General features: G+C 35.3%; 1 protein-coding gene and 1 long non-coding RNA gene across 3 annotated transcripts in view; one reads left to right on the plus strand and one right to left on the minus strand.

Annotated features, from left to right (window-relative positions):
* The window catches only part of LOC105540278 (E3 ubiquitin-protein ligase MIB1), a gene marked incomplete at both ends in the record, with an annotated part of 101,587 nt that overhangs the window by 24,964 nt on the left and 56,684 nt on the right, over positions 1-19,939 (minus strand). Inside the window, one exon of the mRNA XM_011980821.1 lies at positions 15,567-15,718. Within this exon, the coding sequence (XP_011836211.1) occupies positions 15,567-15,718 (152 nt within the window). The remainder of the gene's footprint in view (positions 1-15,566; positions 15,719-19,939) is intronic.
* Positions 3,894-10,082, plus strand: LOC105540277. 2 transcript variants are annotated; one of them, XR_001006177.1, is made up of 3 exons: positions 3,894-4,386; positions 4,794-4,968; positions 6,145-6,303. It is a non-coding gene; the product is annotated as an uncharacterized LOC105540277 (long non-coding RNA). The 2 variants fall into 2 exon arrangements; XR_001006178.1 differs by having other exon boundaries at positions 4,153-4,237; positions 6,145-10,082.

Here is a 19,939-nt window from a genome sequence, read left to right on the forward strand (position 1 = left end):
CTCGGCCTCCCAAAGTGCTCGGATTACAGGCATGAGCCACCGCACCCAGCCTCCTCCTATATTCTTGATCTTGATAACCCTTCTTACCATTTAATCAGTCAATCTACTCAGAAACCAGGGAATCATTCTAGACTCTTTCCCCTCTTCTTATGTCCACATTCAATTTGTCCTGCCATTTCTCCTTTTTAAAACTAAACTGTTCTTCCCAGTGGCCCCCAGTCTCCCTTCCACTGTATTCTCTATACCACCCCACACAAATCTGACCATTTCACAATTTTCACATATTCTTTTTAAAAAAATCTTTTAAAAATAAGACTAGTCTTGATTTAAAAAAAAAAAATTATAAAATATACTTCCCTGCCTTTAATATACTTTTAAAAGAACATGAGACTAAACGTAATATTTTCGTGAAATCAATTACAGCAAAATCGACTTGATTTTTACTAAGCTGTGGAGAAACACTGCAGATAGCCCCAAATCAAAACTAATGCAAGGGTCAACTAGCCAGGAGAGGGTGAACTACTTTTTGGTTTTGTTTTTAAATAATCTATTTTAGAGCAATGTTAGATTTATAGAACACTGCAAAGCTAGTACAGAGTTTCCATATACTCCTCATCCTTGTTATTAACATTTTACATAGTATGGTACATTTGTTACAATAAGCCAATGATGAAGCACTGTTATTAACCAAAGCCCACACTTGAGATTTCCTTAGTTTTACTCAATGTTCTTTCTCTGCTCCAGAATACCACATTACATTTAGTTGTCTTTTCTCCTTAGCTCCCTTAGGTTGTGACAGTTTCCCAGACTTTCCTTGTTTTTGATGAGTCTGACAGTTTTGAAGAGTACTAATGGGATATCTGTAGAATATTCCCAAGTTGGAATTCATCTGATGCTTTTCTCATGATTACACTGTGCTATTGGTTCTTAGTAAGAAGGCCACAGAGATAAAGTGCCATTTAATCACATCACACCAAGGATACATACTATCAGCATGCCATGTGACTCCAGAAGTTAACCTTGATCACCTGGCTGAAGTAGTGTTTTTCATGTTTTTCCAGTGTAAACATTTCCATATCTCTAAACTATGCTCTTAGGAAGGAAGTGACTACATACAGCCCACATTTAAGGAGCGGGAAGTTATACTTCACCTCCTTGAGGGTGAAGTAGCTATGTAAGTTATTTGAACCAAGACCTATAGCCCGCTCATCTTAATCAAAAATTGCCAACCCCCTCAAAAAAAAAAAAATAATAATACAGGACCACAGAAAAGAGGTCATCTTTGGGCCCAGCCTGTAAGACATGCTAAGGGAAAGTTAAGCAAAACAGCTTCTGGTCCCCTCACTCTCATGTCAACAGCAGTAGTTCAGAGCAGCCTGTCCCCTCTCTTTCCATGGGACAAGCAATCTTAGGAAGACATACTATAATCACAAAGACAGTTGCAGGCTGTTTCCTGCAGCACTTTAGTTAATTAAGAGGAGACTGTTAAGCTGCAAGAGCTGAGGTCTGTAGAGTTACTGGGATAAAGGTGTTACCAGCTTGAGAATTCAGTAATTTTGTTAAGCCGATAGACTGTCTCACCTGTGAAGTATAGTATATGAGATTTGGAGATATTTTTCCTAATGCTCAATTTGGTTGTTTTCCAAGAGGTTAAGGACATGGATGTTTTAAAGATAAGATCTTACTACCAGTTAAGCAGGCATTTGTGAATAGTGCCAAAGAAGCATTAAGTTCCGGAACAACTAATAGCAGTGCCTAGCATAATCCCTGGCACATGATAGTACTCAAACGTTTGCTGAATGATGAACAAATGAGTTCTAAGAAGTAGAGGGGACAAGCAGCTGTCTACACTGGTATGTAGTATTCAAGTGGCACTGGGTCAATTTTTACGGCCTGCCATGCTTTGCAAACTTTCTTCAGAGGCAGGCAACATTTTCCCAAACCCTACTAGCTAAACTATGGAGGACTTATATATTAGCATTACTTAACGCAAAACAACATTAGAATACTACTGTAGTACATATTAGGTGTTCAATAAATGCTTGCTAAATTAATGAACAACCTCTCAAATAGGTACAGTAGATTAGTCCAGAATTCAAAAAGGAATTTATTAAGAAAACTGATCAACTGCCAGTAGTTCTTCTGGGCATGCTAAAAGCAGGTTACTATACAACTGAGCACGTTTTGATCAAAAAGGTATACTTCGTATACCTAGTATAGGGAACTCAAAGTTTTGTTGAATGGAAGAAATGAATAAACAAATAACAAAATAATCAATCATCTTTCTGAATATACTGAGGCAAAGATATTAGCAATATATATTTGGTGCATGGTTGAGTTCCCAAGAGGAATAATTTCCTAACTCATTTCATTACCACAAATCAGAGGAGCAGTGTGGCATAGTGGTGAAGAGCTCCCAGTCTGAAACCAAATTATCTGAGTTCAAATTCTGGCTCTAACTACAACGGCTAGTGACTTCAGGAGATGACTTAACTTCTGTGCCTCAGTTCCCTCATCTGTAAAATGTGAGAAGAATCACAAATCCTATTTTATAGGGCCATTACAAAAATTAAATGAGTTAATATTTATAAAGGGCTTAGAAAGAGAATCTGGCACGTAACACATTATATAAGTGTTTGCTTAAAAAATAAGTACTTTCACTGCCACAAAATCGTTACCAAAATGGGGTACTTGAGAAAACTGAAAATTAACCTACTTTATACTCTGAGACAAGTCATCTTCTCATAATATGAGCAAAATTATTTCATTATCTAGGAAAGTTGTTTAAAATTGCCCAATATCTAAAGTAGTAGTCCTTATGTCACTGTTTTAAAATAGACATTCAAAATAATTAAACTGCTATGATATTAAATGCTAAAGACAAAAAGAATGTGAAGGACAAACTTCTGTAGGTGTGTAAGCTCAGAAAACTCATAATAGTTCTTATTGTTTCTTAACAGGACATATTTGTATTACAAACAAGGTATAGTTGGTTTCTCTTGTGCATTTTTATGTGAGATCTTAAACTATATCTCCACAGATTTACTAGATTTCATGTTTTAATATTTTTTCTCTGATTAAAAAATTTTTCAATATCAAAATCTATTGTGACTATGCTATTAAAATTCAAAACAAAAGTATTTTTACCTCTGAGTCACATACTATGTAACAGAGCTATAGACAGGTTAATGACTATCTCAATCTGTGTAAAGTATGCAATGATCATACCTAAAAGTTACTTCAGAAAATTAGAGAAACATGACAATGTAGAAGGGACAGAAAAAAACACTACACATTTGAATATAAAGTAGAATTCATAATAAAATGCATTTGAATACTTGTATAATTTCTCAAAAGCATACTGGACCCTGTTTTTACCAAAGCATTATTACAAAAAATTAACTGAAATTGACAATGAATTGTTTTAAGTAGCACTTCCAAGATATCATTTACATACTATTTTCTTCTCCCTTAATGGTGTCTCTCCACCACCAATATACAGGTCCTACCTACCACTTCTATACATTTTCCATTCAAATACTATTCAATAAATTTTAAAAGCATGTATATGGCAACAACTAGCTCTAAAGATAACCCTACAAAATCCTTTCAGGCCGTTAGCTATGTAATATATCACCATCCATAACTTTTCATCAATCAAAAAATCAGGTTATAAAATATATTCTGGCAGCAGAGGGACTTCACTTGTTCCATAACTGTCTAAAGCTTGTCTTGCTACTAGCCAGGGTAATTTTTTTGCTCTTTCCTTTTTTCTCTGCAGTGCTTCTAAGTATAGTGACAGTGCATCAGGCTTTCCTAGTCTCAGCGCAAGCTCAGTGAAAATCTGGGAAATGTAAGTGGAAACATGAGAGACCGCTTTATTTGGCAGTGCTTACCCCCCAAAAAAAAGTGGGGGGCAGGACAAATGGCAAAGCAGTGTTTGGACCGCAGGATGAACAATCAATAGGCAGAAAGCAAGATTGAGGCTTCCTCAGCTTTTGGATCGACAATCGACAGCTGAGAGGCTATTTTTTGCTATGGTTGACTAAATATGGTCAGGGAAGAGAGAGGCACAAGAGAGCCTGTCTGCCTGGGAGTGCATGTTTCAAATGCTTAGCTGCCTATAAAGCTGTAGCAGTTTAGCCTGTGGTCACTGAGGAAGAATATAAGTTAGCCTTGTAGTGACCATGTGGAAGTCCTGACCTCGCTTGCAGACTTGACCTCTGGATGTGACAAGGTAGCTTCACTACAGATCTACTATTTAATCCTGGAAACTAAAATAACCAAAAAAAAAAAAAAAAAAAAATCTAAAAGCAAGACAGATGCAGACTATTTCCTAAGAAGTCAGAAGAACCCAATGTATTCTGGAGGGCAAAGAAAAACAGGGTGAATGTTTACAGTTATTTGGGGGGAATAAGGTGTGTTTTGGGTTCTGGTTTTTTTTGTTTTTTTGGTTTTTTTTTGTCTTTTTCAGACTATAAAATTAACTTCTGCCAACTTTTTCCCCTCTTCTGAAGCATTTCATCTGACAAGCTAGGTTCATTTTCTTGGCCTTTGTAGCAACCTTTTTGATTGCTTAACTTTCCATACATAACTGTGCAAGAGTGTTATATGACATTCCAAATCAGATGGCCAACAATAATTCAATTTTATTGTAGAGTTTTTTTTGTTGGTGGGTTTTTTTTGTTTGTTTTTGTTTTTTTGGTTTTTTTTGGTAAAGGGAAGAGGGGAGGAGAGGGAAAAGTAAGCTTGTTTTTTGTTTGCTCGTTTGTTTTTCAAATTTATCTTAAAAGGTGAGGTTCTGTGTTCACTGATACATCCCCTTCCTTCACCGGGCTCATGAAAAGAAATGCTGAATCAGCGAATAGAGTGAACGAACAATCAAGATGAGATGGCTGCTGCTGATGTGATTCTCTAGGTCATTACCTTTCTTCCTGCTGCAAATGCTGCATGACACTAAGCTTACAGGTAACAGAGCACCACAGGCCTGTACTTTTAAGGATGCTTATGACTTTCTGCATGCTTACCTATTATTGACTCGATATATGTTCTCATTGTTAAATTAAATTCTATCTAACCATAGCCTAATTTCACAATTCAAGTTGAGAGCTAACGTAGTGTAAAAAGGAATATTGTTCAAATACCATGGCAGTAACTTTTGATCTTAAAAATGTACAAATACATTACTGTCATTTACATTATTAAAGATTTAGTCGTTATTGTTTCAGATTAAGTGATGATTTTGCATCTCTAATAAGCCATATCCTGCTTCCAAAGTATACTTATTTTCTAAAACTATTAGCTTCTATTTCAACGTTTAGTCAACCAAAAAACTTGGCAGATCATAAAATACTTTTGAATGCTTACTATTAATTGGCCACAAAAATAAATCAGAACGTGCATGGTGTAATTCTAATGCTGCATTGCTGAAACTGCTGTAGTGCTGGGCTATCTACTGCCACATTCTGATTTGCTCTCTATAAGCTGCACTAGCTTTTTGTCACAAGCTGCAGAAATTCTACTATCCCTGCCCTTTTTTTTTCTCCTTTGCCAAATCTGAAAATTTCTTGAGGTTTTAAATTAACCTTCTAATACCATAATAACTGAAGGCTACTTACCAACTATAATTTCTTTTCATGCTAAATCATCAAGGTAAATAAAACCCAGGTGCTCATAGACTAAAACCTTTCAGTTCTTTGAAGTGGTACTTTGTAAAAGTTGATGATTCTGACAGTTATCCTTTATACTAAAAAGATTAAAGAATCAAAACAACTTAAACTCACCAAAATTAGATATTTCTACATCTATTTGAATTTGTATTCAATGCATAATTGTATTTAACCCAAAGAGAAGCACCAAAGTGCAAAATTCAGGTAAGGAACTAATAAAGAAAAAAGAATGACAAATTTTCAAATGATCATGAGTCCTTATCTGTGACCTTATAAAACACTAACAAAAATTCATAATCTTTTAATTTAAAAGTTCAATTCATCCACACTCATCCTGGTTTTTCTCCTTGTTGTTTCACCTTCCAGAGTCAATATCAGAAAGAGTTACTGGTTAATTTGTTAGGTTTTGAGTAAGATATCTAGTTTGTGTTAAAAAAAAAAAAATTCAATTTAATTAATTACTATCTACCTGTAGGATCTAGAAGCAGACTACAAAAAAAGAAGAAATTCACCCTGAAGACTGAAGAAACACTAGGCTGATCTTAAGTTTCTGAAATACACTCTGTAACACTACACTGATTCTATGAATCTCTTGCAAAAAGAATCAAACCAGGACAAAGTTCAACAGATAACTGGTCAAATGTTTAGGAATGTCTATGTCCACCAAGAATATGGAACCGTTAATGCCATGCTTCAGGTAAACTTGTTACAAAATTTAGTCTTCGATAAATTAGTCTCTGCAAATGATTTACCATTGCTCTACATCAGTAAGCTGAATGTTTCACTAACAAATAAGAAAATAAAATATTTCATGTTTTTACAGCTAACAACTTAATACCTACTCAGAGTACATACTTCTTTATGTACCCATATGAACATACAATGCTATGGAATGTAAAGAAGTATGTATTTTTGGTAGGCAATAGACCACCAAAAGAGAATTAAACTGAGCTAAAAGAAGCTCTTGCTTCTTTCTACGTGAATGACCTTCATATGGTAAATTAACCTACTCATGAATAGATGACCTTTGGCAATACTAACACCAAAAAAAAAAAAAAAGGTTATCTACTACTTATAGATAGAAACTATCCCTAAGGTTTTTATTTCATGAAGGAAAAGAAGATCCAGTGAAGTAGATTTCAATTATCATGAAACTCCTTTTAAATCATCTAAGTTTAAAACATACATCTTACATTTTTAAATTAAGTACTCTCATTATTAAAATTTGACTGCAAAAGGGAAAATAGTATTACTAGCACAAAAGAATGAGGAATATACATGACCTATTTTCTGTCTCCACAATTCAATCTTAACTTAAGTATATCTCATTAGTAGGGCTCACTGATTTGTATAGAAAAATAAGATACTAAGAGCTGGTTTCATTCACATGATAAGCTATTTCTTCTCATTTTGATAAATGTATAATCTATTAATATTAGAGGAATTTCTGACCAAAAGTTTTGTTGTTGTAAAAAGGCTTTCTTTTCTGACAGCTACAAATATAGTGGCCCTTGTCCTTCCTTCTCAAGTTTATCAGGGTCTTAATCCAATCTCTACTTCAAATGTGAAGTTAAGACTTAAAATTAATTAAAATGTAAGATTTAAGCATGAAAAATGACAAAATTCTGGCCCACAGCTGTAAGTCAGCAGGGCATATTGGTAATAGACTACCAAATATTTAAAATAAATTAATTTACTATCTGTATTATCTTTGAATTTGCTTTCTCCAAAGAGGGCATGTAAAATGAAAGCACTATAGTCAAGAACCAATTTATACAGATCGAATAACTGTTTTTGTTGGTACTATGCAATTACAATTCAACTTCTCTAAACATGATCAATTCATTGTTTAGAAATATCAAAATACTTTTATTTCATGCAGTTTGTAGATTTTTTTTAAAATTCCAAATGCTCTTAGCAAAATTTATAAGCAGTAACTGTTTTACGCTACTAATGACAAAGTCAGAAAAAAAGAAAGAGTAGTATTCACATATTCTAACCATTTCTTACCAAAAGTATTATTTCAACTGAAATATTTATACATGTATAAAAAGCATATTTTAAATTTTTTGTATCAGAAATTAAATGGAAATGACTAAGTTTAACTACAGTTCATTTTCTCTCTGTTTAATAAGACAACTAGTTAATACAAAGATGATTTTCACTTTATCAGCAGATTACAATGAAAATGACTATTACACATGGCATCATATATGTTACTGCATGTTTTTTGGAAATTATAAAAGGCACATAATTTTAAAATTCTGTATTTTCAAAGAAATTAGTTCAAAGCTTAGCCCTTTTGATCATCCATAAAACAGAATGGCAATGATTCATGTCTATTTGGTAAGTTTACCTGTACAGGTCCTAAATACCTAGAACTCAAAGTAGAGGCTCTTCTATAAATATACTCAAAGAGTATTACTCATGTTTTATAATAAACAATTATATTAGTCATTCTATAGGTATACAAGTTGTTTAATAATCCTCAAACATCCCAGCAACTAAGAATCTCTTTGCTATAATATTAAAACTATATAAATAATCCTTAGAAAATAAAATGACAGGTTATTCATTTTTAAAAGTAAAATTATATACTGATTCTGGTGCTTCCAAGTTTAACTTATCTAAGAGTATTTTCAATCACTCTAAAATGTCACATCTATCACTTAGATCAGCTGTTCATTTTTAACTGAGTACATATTAAACTCCGGGCATCTGCTGACACTGGTATAAGTCAAACATTTCAACTGTCTCCCTGACAGGGATAACAGATGCTGACATTATCAAATGCTGTACTATTTTTTTCCCATGGCCTCTCCTTGCCCCGATATGGCCAGTATATGAAACTGAACTGCCATCCAAAAGCACACTTGAGCAACTGGATCTGCTAAACAGCTCCCATATAACTAGTAAAAATAGAAGCCAGTGTTATTGCTATCTTCAGCACTGAAGTTCAGGCAGTTTAACACCTGTTTCACTTCTACTAGAATAAATGATGAAAAAGAATTATAGTTACATTAATTTCACCAGCAGTATGATACTTACCAACCAACAGACGCAGAATATACTTAGTACAAGAATCATTTGCATATTGCCAGAATTAGTGCTGACCTCCCAGTTTAGTTTAAAACAGTAACTGTAAAGAATATTTCTCTACTCCATATTTCTCTGAGAGCACTTAACTTTATAGGCAAATTATAATTTATCAAACTTTTATGCAAGAAGACACCCTGCCCAGGATATTGAAATCAACAGTAAAACCACATTATAACAAAATTTTACTCTGATTTTTCAAGTATTATTCACACGACAGATTTTAATACTTGTATTCACGGATTGTAACTAACCACCATGTATTACTAAGTCTATAAAGAGAAGTAACTAGGCAATCTGTACCCAAAATGACAGAGAACTTAGTCAAGGAAACAGACCTTTAAGAGGGTTAAATTACTAACCTATGATTAGTAACACTACGTACTCAAAAACAAAGAAAAACTGGCATGTACGGTAGTTCCTTTCGACACAAGTCCAAGCAATACACTGAATACACATGTGATCTATTTATAACTCAAAGGGCAGAGGTACTTTCTTAAGGCCATTGATATTCCTACACCCATCAACAATTTGCATTAGCTCTCAACTATAATGCTAAAAGCAGCAGTGGCAGTAAAAGGGGGTGACTAACAGAACTCTTCCCCTACCTTTTAGCTTACCTACTTAAGTAATCTGGTTTACTGCCTAAAGATAAATGGAAAACATTACTCTAAAATACATCAAGGTCTATTTGTTCCTTTAAATACTATTGATTTTGAAACAGCTTATAGTCTACATGTAAGAATTAAGCAAAGACTTCGGCTGTGGACAAGATTAGAAAAAGAAGCAAAGATGTTGAAAACAAAGATGTACATTGATCATTCCTTAATGCAGTAATGTGTTAAAAAGAAAAGACTTTTAAACCATTAAGCGCAGGAAAACAGTAGGAAAGTGACTTCAAAAAGGAAAATTTGACATTCGGTGACTGAAGCATTGGTATGATAATTTCTAACACTTGTAGAAGGTCCATGACTGTAATTTTACCAACTGTTTTGGATTCCATACTAGCAGTACTACAATGCTTTGCTAGAGCTGGTAAAATGGAACCAAATCACCTCTTCAATGGATTTGGTCCCCTTCAACCAGCTGTAGCTATGCATTGATTACCACGGGACTACGTTTTCATTTGTGAATATCAATTACTTGTCAACTAATTTCAACTTATTTACATTATTCAGACTGTGATTATAATCAAATAACTTGTTACTGTTAACTCTACCTGGAAAAGCTAGAATGGTTAAAGATGTTTATAAAAAGCTTATGAAAAATGTATGGATGACTTAAGGATTTCAAATAAAAATTTTACTTACTATCGTCTCTTGGTATTAAATTTCTTATCCTTCAGAAAAGAAAAGAACTGGCAATAAAATGTAGGCTATGCTTTATAGTAACAATCAAAAAAAGAACTTCCTTCAAAGGAAGAAAGTATCTGGAAAGGTCACCTATAACCCACCTGAAAACACAATGGGATTGTACAGTGTGGTTTACATGGATGTATGCATATTTAAATTAAAGAAACATTATATAACACTCTAGAAATGTTCAGTCACTATCTTCCACAGTATTGGCCTTTAATTTTACCACTATTTACCTGAATGTTAGCAGGTAAGGTGAAAAAGATGATACTGTAGGATATCTTGAGGAGAGGCTTAAAACAGTATCTAGTTCTTCTGACCCTGAATCAAAGTTTTTTAGTCCTCAAAAAAGAAAGAAAATGCTAAGCATCACTACTTTTACTCATGAAATATTTCACCTCTTCATATTTGTTTTCACAGCTGTAAAATGAAGAACTTTGCTAGTAATAAATACTATGACTCTCCTCACTGTCTTCTTTGTCCCTTATAAAAAATATACACACAATATTCTCCTTCAGTGGGGATAAACTGAAGGAAAGAAAAAAAATGACAATTATTCAAACATCCATATAGTTTTCTTAATGATTGCAATAAGACTATAGATAATTTAATATTATTTAATTAACAGAGACAAACATTTCAGCAATTAATGAAGATTACTGAAGACAAGAATAGTTTAAAAACCCAGATGTTCACACATTCTCAACTCCAGACCACTCCTCCATTTCAAAATGAACATCATTCTCTAAAAGACTGTGGGCAAAAGGAGACATATCTAAATACATATCTTATCACTTCATTCAAGATCCTCTTCCTCCTATTAGTTACATCTCAGTCACAGTAAGTACATTTGTGTATTACAAGGCATATGGTGTTTGACAGTAGATGCATGAGTATACATTAGAGAAAACACACTCTAAGTATCCTATTACTGAATAGACTCAGCTATATTTTGTAGATAGCACTCAGCATGTTCACAGTTGTAAGGAAAGCATTAAACACCAAAATACAGTACAGCATATCAAATCTTCAAATAGTCAACAGAGTCTTGTTTACAGACCATATTTCAGAATTTAAAAAGTAAAAAAAGCATCACAACATTCTAGAGGGAAAACTATGAGTTGCTCATATATTCAGTAAGATTTTTTGTGGGAATTAGTAAGTAAATAAGAAACGCCTGTGAAATTATCTTAGTACCAACCTAAAAACAACATATATCACATCAGGTGATTCACTCATATTTTACTTTTCTTTTCACATTCAATTTCTATTCAAGAAAAATTTGTAAATACTATATAAACTTTATATTAAAGTTATCTGTACTTCCAAAATACCTGATTATTTTTGCCAGCTCTGCAGAGAATACTGCTGACTAATTTATTTTCATGCCTGTGAGGGAGCTCTAAAAACTTAGCTAAAAATGCAGCATCTTTACAGAAAGTACCTAAGTAGCATGCTGATTATGCTACTCCAAAGAAATTCAGTTTTCACTTTTATCAGCAGAAATAATTTCTGCTCTTACTTTAAATCAGAAACTTTACCTGTATACTAAGAGATGATAAAAATGGCTAAACTCTAGATGAAAACATGCCTATAAATATTAACTATCAGAACAGACGAACAGCATTGTTCTTAGTTAAGATTTCTTAAAAAAACAAAACTACTATATTAAAACATGGTGTAATTTCTACTTAAAATGTTCCAAACTTTATAAAGCACAGCCAAAGTACTCAGGGTCTTATAGCGAAAATTTATATTCTCTTTCACAATTCTAAAAAACAATAAATGGCTTTATAACTCTTTTTCTCTTAATGTGTTTATTTCAGTTACTATCAAACTATGAGGAAACATCAAGATCAGCTTTGAAATCTAGACTCTATATTGATCTGCAGCTTTGAAATAGAGACTTCAAAGGACAGTCTTCAAAAATACAGGGCATCTAGACACTTCATCAGGTTCTGGAAATAACAATGTGCTTTATCTGGTTTTCTTTTTTTTTCTTTTTAAGAGACAGGGTCTTGCTATGTTGCTCAGGCTGTGCTACAGCACAGTGGCACGATCATACCTCACTGCAGTCTCAAACTCCTGGGCTTGAGCGATATTCTCACCTCAGCCTCCCAAGTAGCTGAGACTAAAAGTCTGTGATGCCACACGCAGCTGATTCTCCTTTTTTTTTTTGATACAGAGTCTTGCTCTGGAACCCAGACTGGAGTGCAGAGGCGCAATCTCAGCTCACTGCAACCTCTGCCTCCTGGGTTCAAGTGATTCTCACATCTCAGCCTCCCGAGTAGCTGGAACTACAGGTGCAGCCACCATACCCAGCTAATTTTTGTTTTTTTTAATAGAGCTAGTGTTTCACAATGTTGGCCAGGCTGGTCTCAAACTCCTAGCCTCAAGTGATCTGCCTCCCAAAGTGCTGGGATTATAGGCATGAGCCACCGTACCCAACCTAATTTTTTAATTTTTTAGAGTCAGGGTCTTGCTACATTGCCCAGGTTGATCTCAAGCTCCTGGCTTCAAGCAATCCTCCTGCCTCAGCCTCCTAAGTCGCTGGGATTACAGACGTAAATCACCACACCCAGTTGGTTTTCTATAGTATGAAGGCCAAAAAGATTGGTTGTTATTTTTAATTCCAAGTACACTAAAAATGGTTCCTTCTGTCTTCTGACACCACTGGTCAGTATAAGAGGAAAAACAACCTTACGAAAAAGAAATTTGATATGAAAAAAAGAATTCAAAACATCTCAATTTGCAATTACAACTGGTAATATAAGTTGTGTTATCTTCTGATACTCTTCAGTGTCCAATTAAAATCACACTCTATCTGGCAATCTATAGTCACAACTACCTAAAAATGTCTTAAGGAAGTCGGAATAAAGAAGTCATGTAGCTTTACCTGAAGCACTACTTTGCTGAAGAATAAAAGCATTTTTTGTAAATGTCACCTGACACCAAATATCTGGTTGGAAGAGTTGCTGTTTTAAATTTTCAGGGGCACCCTCAAGATTTATGCAAGAATTGGAAAAAAAAAAAACCAGTAAATTTTCTCTTTCTTGTATAGGCTTAGCATTATTGAAAATACTATGCCTACTCTCGATAAAAATGAAACCACTCAAAATATTTAAAAGATACTTGTTTCCTAAACACTTCAATTCTCAGTTTATCCTAAACTTCATGATTTCATATTCCCTCAATAAATCCTAAATTCCCTCAATAAAATCTTTTTGACCATTCTAATCTGAAGTAATTGCTGTTTGAATTCCTAACACAGTTTCTCTACAGAATTCATTCCGTAACTGATCATATAACGTCTTGTGATATTCAACAGTGTCCTCACTGTCAAAGTAAGGCTAACATTTACTGAGTGCCTTGTATAGCCAGAGCCTATGTAGGATGAACAGATGAATATGAATGCCCACAATTTTAAAAGAAAGACAGAAATGCAGACAGTAATAAACAGCACTAAGCTGAGTACAGTAAGTACAATAAATAAGTACACAGAACAAGGAAGTACAGAGCAAACAAAATAATTCCAATGATGACACAGGAGGTAGCTCTGGAAGAAAAATGGTTAAGATAAAGAGGCGGGATGGGGCACCCCAATCAAAGAAAATGCTCCAAAAAATAGAAGAAGAAAGCAGACAGCGTATTTTAGGAAAGGAGAATAGGTGAAGGGCAAGGCGGGCTGAGGGATTGGATTAGCAGGAGATAAAGTTAGACAGACTCAGGACACACAGAATATGGGTCTGAATGCCAAGCCAAAGTAGGTAAATTGTATTCTATGTTAATAGACAAAAACTGAAGTTGGGAAACAGGGGAAGAGAGCCATTTAGACCCATGCTTTCAGAATGGATAATTTGTAAATGTATAAAATTTAAATCAAGAATAAGACTGAAACCAAAGAAAAAAATTAGAAGAATAGTATAATAGTCTAGGTAAATGTGGTGAGTACTTAACTGGGTCAGCAACAGTGGGAACAGAATGGAATGGATGGGAAAGACTGGTAGAATGAATAAAATTTTAAAACTAGTTGGAAGTTGTTAACTGGTGAGAGAGCAAAGATAACTCTAAGCAATGAGGTAGCAAGAGGAATGAGGTACTGATACATTCACTGCCCATGTGTTTTGGTTTTGCTTCACAAACAGACCATAATACAGAAAACGGTGATGTAAAGTGGTTTAACAGTTATGATTCTAAAGTTACCTAGACCTTGCTCGAGTTACAGCTGCTTCAGTAATCAGCTATGTGTTCTTGAATAATTAAATTCATCTCTATAAGCCTCATATTCTTCACATGTAAAATGAGGATATTAACACCTGCCTCAAAAAGCTGTTGAAAGGATTAAGTGAGATGATGCATGTGAAGCACTCTGCAGAGGCTGGCATGTGGTAAGTGCTATCATAATCTTCTGTTTGAAGGGCAGGGAAAATATACTACTACTGTCTCCTTCACAATGCCAAAATCTGAAGTGTTCAAATGTTTGCAATTTGGAAAAAAAGTCAAGATGTGATCTAAAATATGATCATTCATTTCATCCTACAATATATACCCACTGTTACAGTTACCAATAAGCAGTAGCAATAAAATCTTTTTGTTTTCTGTGGTCACCCTCTAGTGGTGATCCTAAGAAGCTTAAAATTCGCCAAAGAAAAAAAGGAAGCATGATATAAAAATACAATAAGGAACCAAAGAATAAATGTTCAGAATAGATAAAATTATCAAAAAAAAAATCAAAACGAACATTTTTCGTAGTCCCGATATACAGGTTTGACTCAAACATAAACAGAAGACATCTAATGCAGAATTTCCTAAAATGCTTAGGGTAAAGTTGCTCCAAAAAGTGAGTTAATGGAAATCTCTAAATTAAGCCAAGCTAAGCATTTTCCCATTCTGTGGGACACTGCAGATCCTTTATAAAGAATGTGATTCTCCAAAAGCAGTCTTTCTCAAATGTCAACCAGCAAATACTTTTTTCAGTAGAATACTATTGCTGTAACAATGGATGAGGGGATAGCTACACTAGAAGTTTATATAACTAATTTTAACAAGGAATTAGGTAACTTAATATTTATTTAGTCTTAAGTTTTAAAAAATAATTATCATGCAAATGGTAACATGAAATCACAGGACACCCAGATAATCATTTTGAAGAAATATAAATCTCAAAATAAAATGCATTTTAATTAAATCTTTAGAAAGAAACCACCATTCCTGATATTTTATATCCACATTTAATATAAACTTAAATAATCATTTCATAATACTTGTATTAGATTAACAATCAAATAATCATCATATAAAACTAAAGGCATAATTTTCACAAAACTTTAAAATGATTTAAAATACTAAATTAGCCAAAATTATTTCTTCATCAGTATCAGAAAAAGAGAATCAGCAGTAGGAAAATATTTTTGAATTGCACCTAAAATAGTAAGGGGTGACATACCTGGGATTTCCCCTTAGTGCAGCATGATGTAGAGCATTAAATCCATTATTGTTTGTGATGGTAACATCTGCTCCAGCTTCCAAAAGAACTGCTAGGATATCATCACGTTTCTTACTTATTGCATCATGAAGAGGGGTATCACCTTCAGAATCCTTTAAGTTTAAAGAAAGTTCCATTAGTTCTTCAAGTAATCATCCCATCTAATAGTAATACTTTTACCAAATGCTAAGCAAACAGAAACAGAGACCACCTCCAACAAATACCAATAAAAGAGCATTTTTTGTGGTAACTATAAAAATATAGGCAAAGGCCAGGCATGCTGGCTCACGTCCATAACCCTAGCACTTTGGGAGGCTGAGGCGGGAAGATCACCTAAGGCCAGGAGTTCAACAGCAACCTGGGCAACATATAGAGACTCTGTCCCTACAAAAAATTTTAAAAATTAGAGCCGGGCACAGTGGTATGCACCAATAGTCCTAGCTACTCAGGAGGCTGAGGCAGAAGACTGGCTTGACGCCAGGAGTTCAAGGCTCCAGTGAGCTGTGATCACGCCACTGTACTCCAGCCAGGGTGACAGAGCGAGACTCTATCTCCAAAAACATAAAAAACAAACATACAGGCAAGAAACACTGGCCACATTATAGTAAGGAAAATCATACTCAAATCTAGTTGGAAAACACAATAAGCATGTTGGAGATTTTTTTTGTTTTGTTTTTTGAGATCAAGTTTCGCTCTTTCACTCAGGCTGGAGTACAGTGGCGTGATCTCAGCTCACTGCAACCTCCACCTTCTGGTTTCAAGTGATTCTCCTGCCTCAGCCTCCCGAGTAACTGGGATTACAGGCACCCACCACCACGCCCGGCTAATTTTTGTATTTTTAGTACAGACGGGGTTTCACCATGTTGGTCAGGCTGGTCTCAAACTCCTGACCTCAGGTGATCCACCAGCCTCAGCCTCCCAAAGTGCTGGGATTACAGGCATGAGCCACTGTTTCCAGCACATGCTGAAGCTTTACCAAGAAAAAAGAAAAGAAGTAGCCTCAAATATAACTAATGACAAAAGCTAACGAAGTGAAAAAGCTGCCCCCCAAATTAAGTAAGTTTAAAATGGCCTTAACTGTCACACCCTGAAATTCCACACCAAACCTACACCATAACAATGAATTGAAAGTCGGTGGTTTTTGACCTTGCCTGCTCATTAGTACCTGCAGGGATTGAGATCTTTTAAAATCTGTTGTACAGAGGGAAAAAAAAAAAGAGAGAGAGACAGAAAAAAAAATCTGATGTCCAGGCTGTTCACCATACAAAATCTCTAGAGGTGACAGTGAGGCATTAGTAATTTCTCAAAGCTTCACAGACGAACATATTTTGCAGTCACAGTTGAGAATCATTAATCTAAGCATTTTCAAAGGACAGGAAAGCGGCTAGTTAGCCAAAGGTAAAAACAATTGTAAATGAAAATTTAGCAATCTCAGTCTACCATTTTTTCAAGCTGACTACTTTTTACATTAATCAATTGACTTAGCAGTTAAGTTTTTATTCATTAGCAGTCATGTACATACATGAATAATTTAGATTTCATTCATTTCATAGTTTCACAGATGCTATTCTCAGTAATACATAATCTAGCCTACAGCATATACTACAGTTGCCAAATCCAGCTTGCCACTTGTTTTTTCTTTGTTTAATTCTTTTTTACTAGACATATTTCCTGCATGGTTTGTCTCCCCAGTCATTGTCCACAGGATTCTGAGAAGTTACAGGAATATGAAAGTGCAAACACCAGACCCAGCTTCATTTCCAACACTGTGGAAAGGGACTGTACATCATGGGGCAGAGCCCTATGCTTCCCTAAGCCATGCGGACAGAGCCTAGAAAAAATGATCTCCCAGGATATTACACGTTGGAGCCACCTGTTTTTGTAAATTAAGTTGTATTGGAACACGGCCACGCCCATTTATTTATGTATTATCTATGGCTGCTTTCACTCTGCAATGAGAGTTAGATAGTTGTGGCAGACGCCAAATGAAAGCCTAAACTATTATCTGTGCCCATTACAGAAAAGGTTTGCTAATCCCAGGAATATATTCGTCCACCTACATAAAGAATTCCTGGCCGGGCACGGTGGCTCATGCCTGTAATCCCAGCACTTTGGGAGGCCAAGGCAGGCAGAGCACGAGGTCAGCAGATCCAGACCATCCTGGTTACCATGGTGAAACCCCGTCTCTACTAAAAAGTACAAAAAACTAGCTGGGCGTGGTGGTGGGTGCCTGTAGTCCCAGCTACTCAGGAGGCTGAGGCAGGAGAATGGTGTGAACCCAGGAGGCGGAACTTGTAGTGAGCCGAGATCACGCCATGGCACTCCAGCCTGGGCGACAGCGAGACTCCCTCTCAAAAAAAAAAAAAGAATTCCTGCCAGGCAAGATGGCTCACACTTGTAATCCCAGGACTTTGGGAGGTGGGAGCAGGAAGACTGCTTGAGCCTAGAAGTTTGAGACCAGCCTAGGCATTTCTACAAAAAAAATTAGCCAGGCATGGCAACTCACACCTGTAGTCTCAGCTACTCAGGAGGCTGAGGTGGGCCCTGAAGGTCGAGATTGCAATGAGCCACGATCATGCCACTGAATTCCAGCCAAGAACCTGTCTTAAAAAAAAAAAAAATTCCTAACCCAAGTTCAATCCAACCATCTACCTTCTACTCCTGTATCTTGTGGCACTAAAAGTCTGTAGTGTTCAACCTGAAATGCGCTTCTATCATGACTGGAACACCCTTCTCCAGGTCCCCAAGTCCTTATCACTCTTCTCAATTACTCTTTCTCTACCCGCCACCCCACACTCACACTCTCAACAGATGAACTTGTCTCTCGTTTCAGACAAAAAACGTCAGCAGGTATAAATCACCTCTCCTTACAGATTAACACTCCCCAATTCTCCCTCATCCTCCAATCCTGCCTCCCACTTACAAGGACATAGCCTAGATCCCAACAGTTCCAAAACAGTTGTACTTCAAAAGCCTTAGTTTCTAATAATTATCTAGCTGAACAAAATCTATTCTTTCAGCTCTTCTCAAGCCCTCACTCCCACTACTACTTTATTTCTTCTCTGAGATCTATCCAATCCAGCAACCAATTCCTGGATGCTGTAAACTAAATTATCTAAACTATAAGCAGCTTACAATTCTAACCACTGCCCTACCTTTTAAAAAATCATTATTGAGTTTCCAATGGAAACAAATTATGCTTTACATATTCAAACAGTGTTTCAGGGAACATTTGTATTTAAAAATAATATGTTGTTTCAAGCCTATTTGGTTAAGGTACCTAAAAATTGGCAAATTAGGGTCTGGTCCTATTTTACTTTGCTACAAAATTACTAAGTATAGAACTTTTAATTAAACAGGCACACAAAAGACAAGTTGCTTAGTAACCAAACTAAGTAGATAATGGACACAGACTACATTTTCCATATATTTGTGGTTTAATTTATCTGGTTATAGAACTGTAGCTGAGGATAATCATTTCTTAGGCAACCATTGCTTCAAAAATTAGATCCTACTGTAAATCAACTCTAAAATCCCATACATTTTCCAAAACAGAAAATCTCTGAAGATTACAATAATGACTATTCAAAGTCCCTAAGCTACAATAAAAAATACAATTCAAATAACTTAAATAGTTATGAAGTAACTATTATGAAATATAGCCTATTACACTTCTTTAAGCTGCTGAGGCTCACTGTCATGATCAATAAAGTTGAATTCATTCATAAGCTGACATTTTTACAAAGAAGTCCCCATTCTCCCTGCCCAATCTAAACCCAGTTTATTGGCATTTTCCTTAAAAAAACAAACAAACAAACAAAAAACTTTTTAAAAAAGAAATAGCTACCAATTTTGCAACATCTTATGCCTTTGGTATCATTTACTATGACCATGGCCATATGAGAACGATAACAAAGGAATGCTTACCATAGAACTTAATGTTTGCCTTTAATAGGATCCGAGCAATACCTGCAGGATGTGTTTCTTTAAAGGTTTTACCTGGAGACTGGGATGACAGCCAAAGTCCAATAAAGTCTTCACAACTTGAAGATGACCTTTATTGACAGCAATATGAAGTGGTGTCTGTCGGCGCTTGTTTCGAGCATTCAAATCAGCACTACCTCGATGTAGTACTTCTATAACAGCACCTTCATCTCCAAAAGCTGCATGGTGAACTGCTCGATCACCATCTTTATCCTAATCATTAGCATTGAAATCTGAATTAGCGAATATTTTAGAAAGAAAAAAAAAACTTGAAGCTGTAATAATACACCAAGAAGCAGATTAATTTGAGAAAAGGAAACATAAGTTGGAGCCAACAAAATAACTAGAAC

This window comes from Mandrillus leucophaeus, unplaced genomic scaffold, assembly GCF_000951045.1.
Source record: "Mandrillus leucophaeus isolate KB7577 unplaced genomic scaffold, Mleu.le_1.0 Scaffold2189, whole genome shotgun sequence".
Classification (NCBI taxonomy): domain Eukaryota; kingdom Metazoa; phylum Chordata; class Mammalia; order Primates; family Cercopithecidae; genus Mandrillus; species Mandrillus leucophaeus.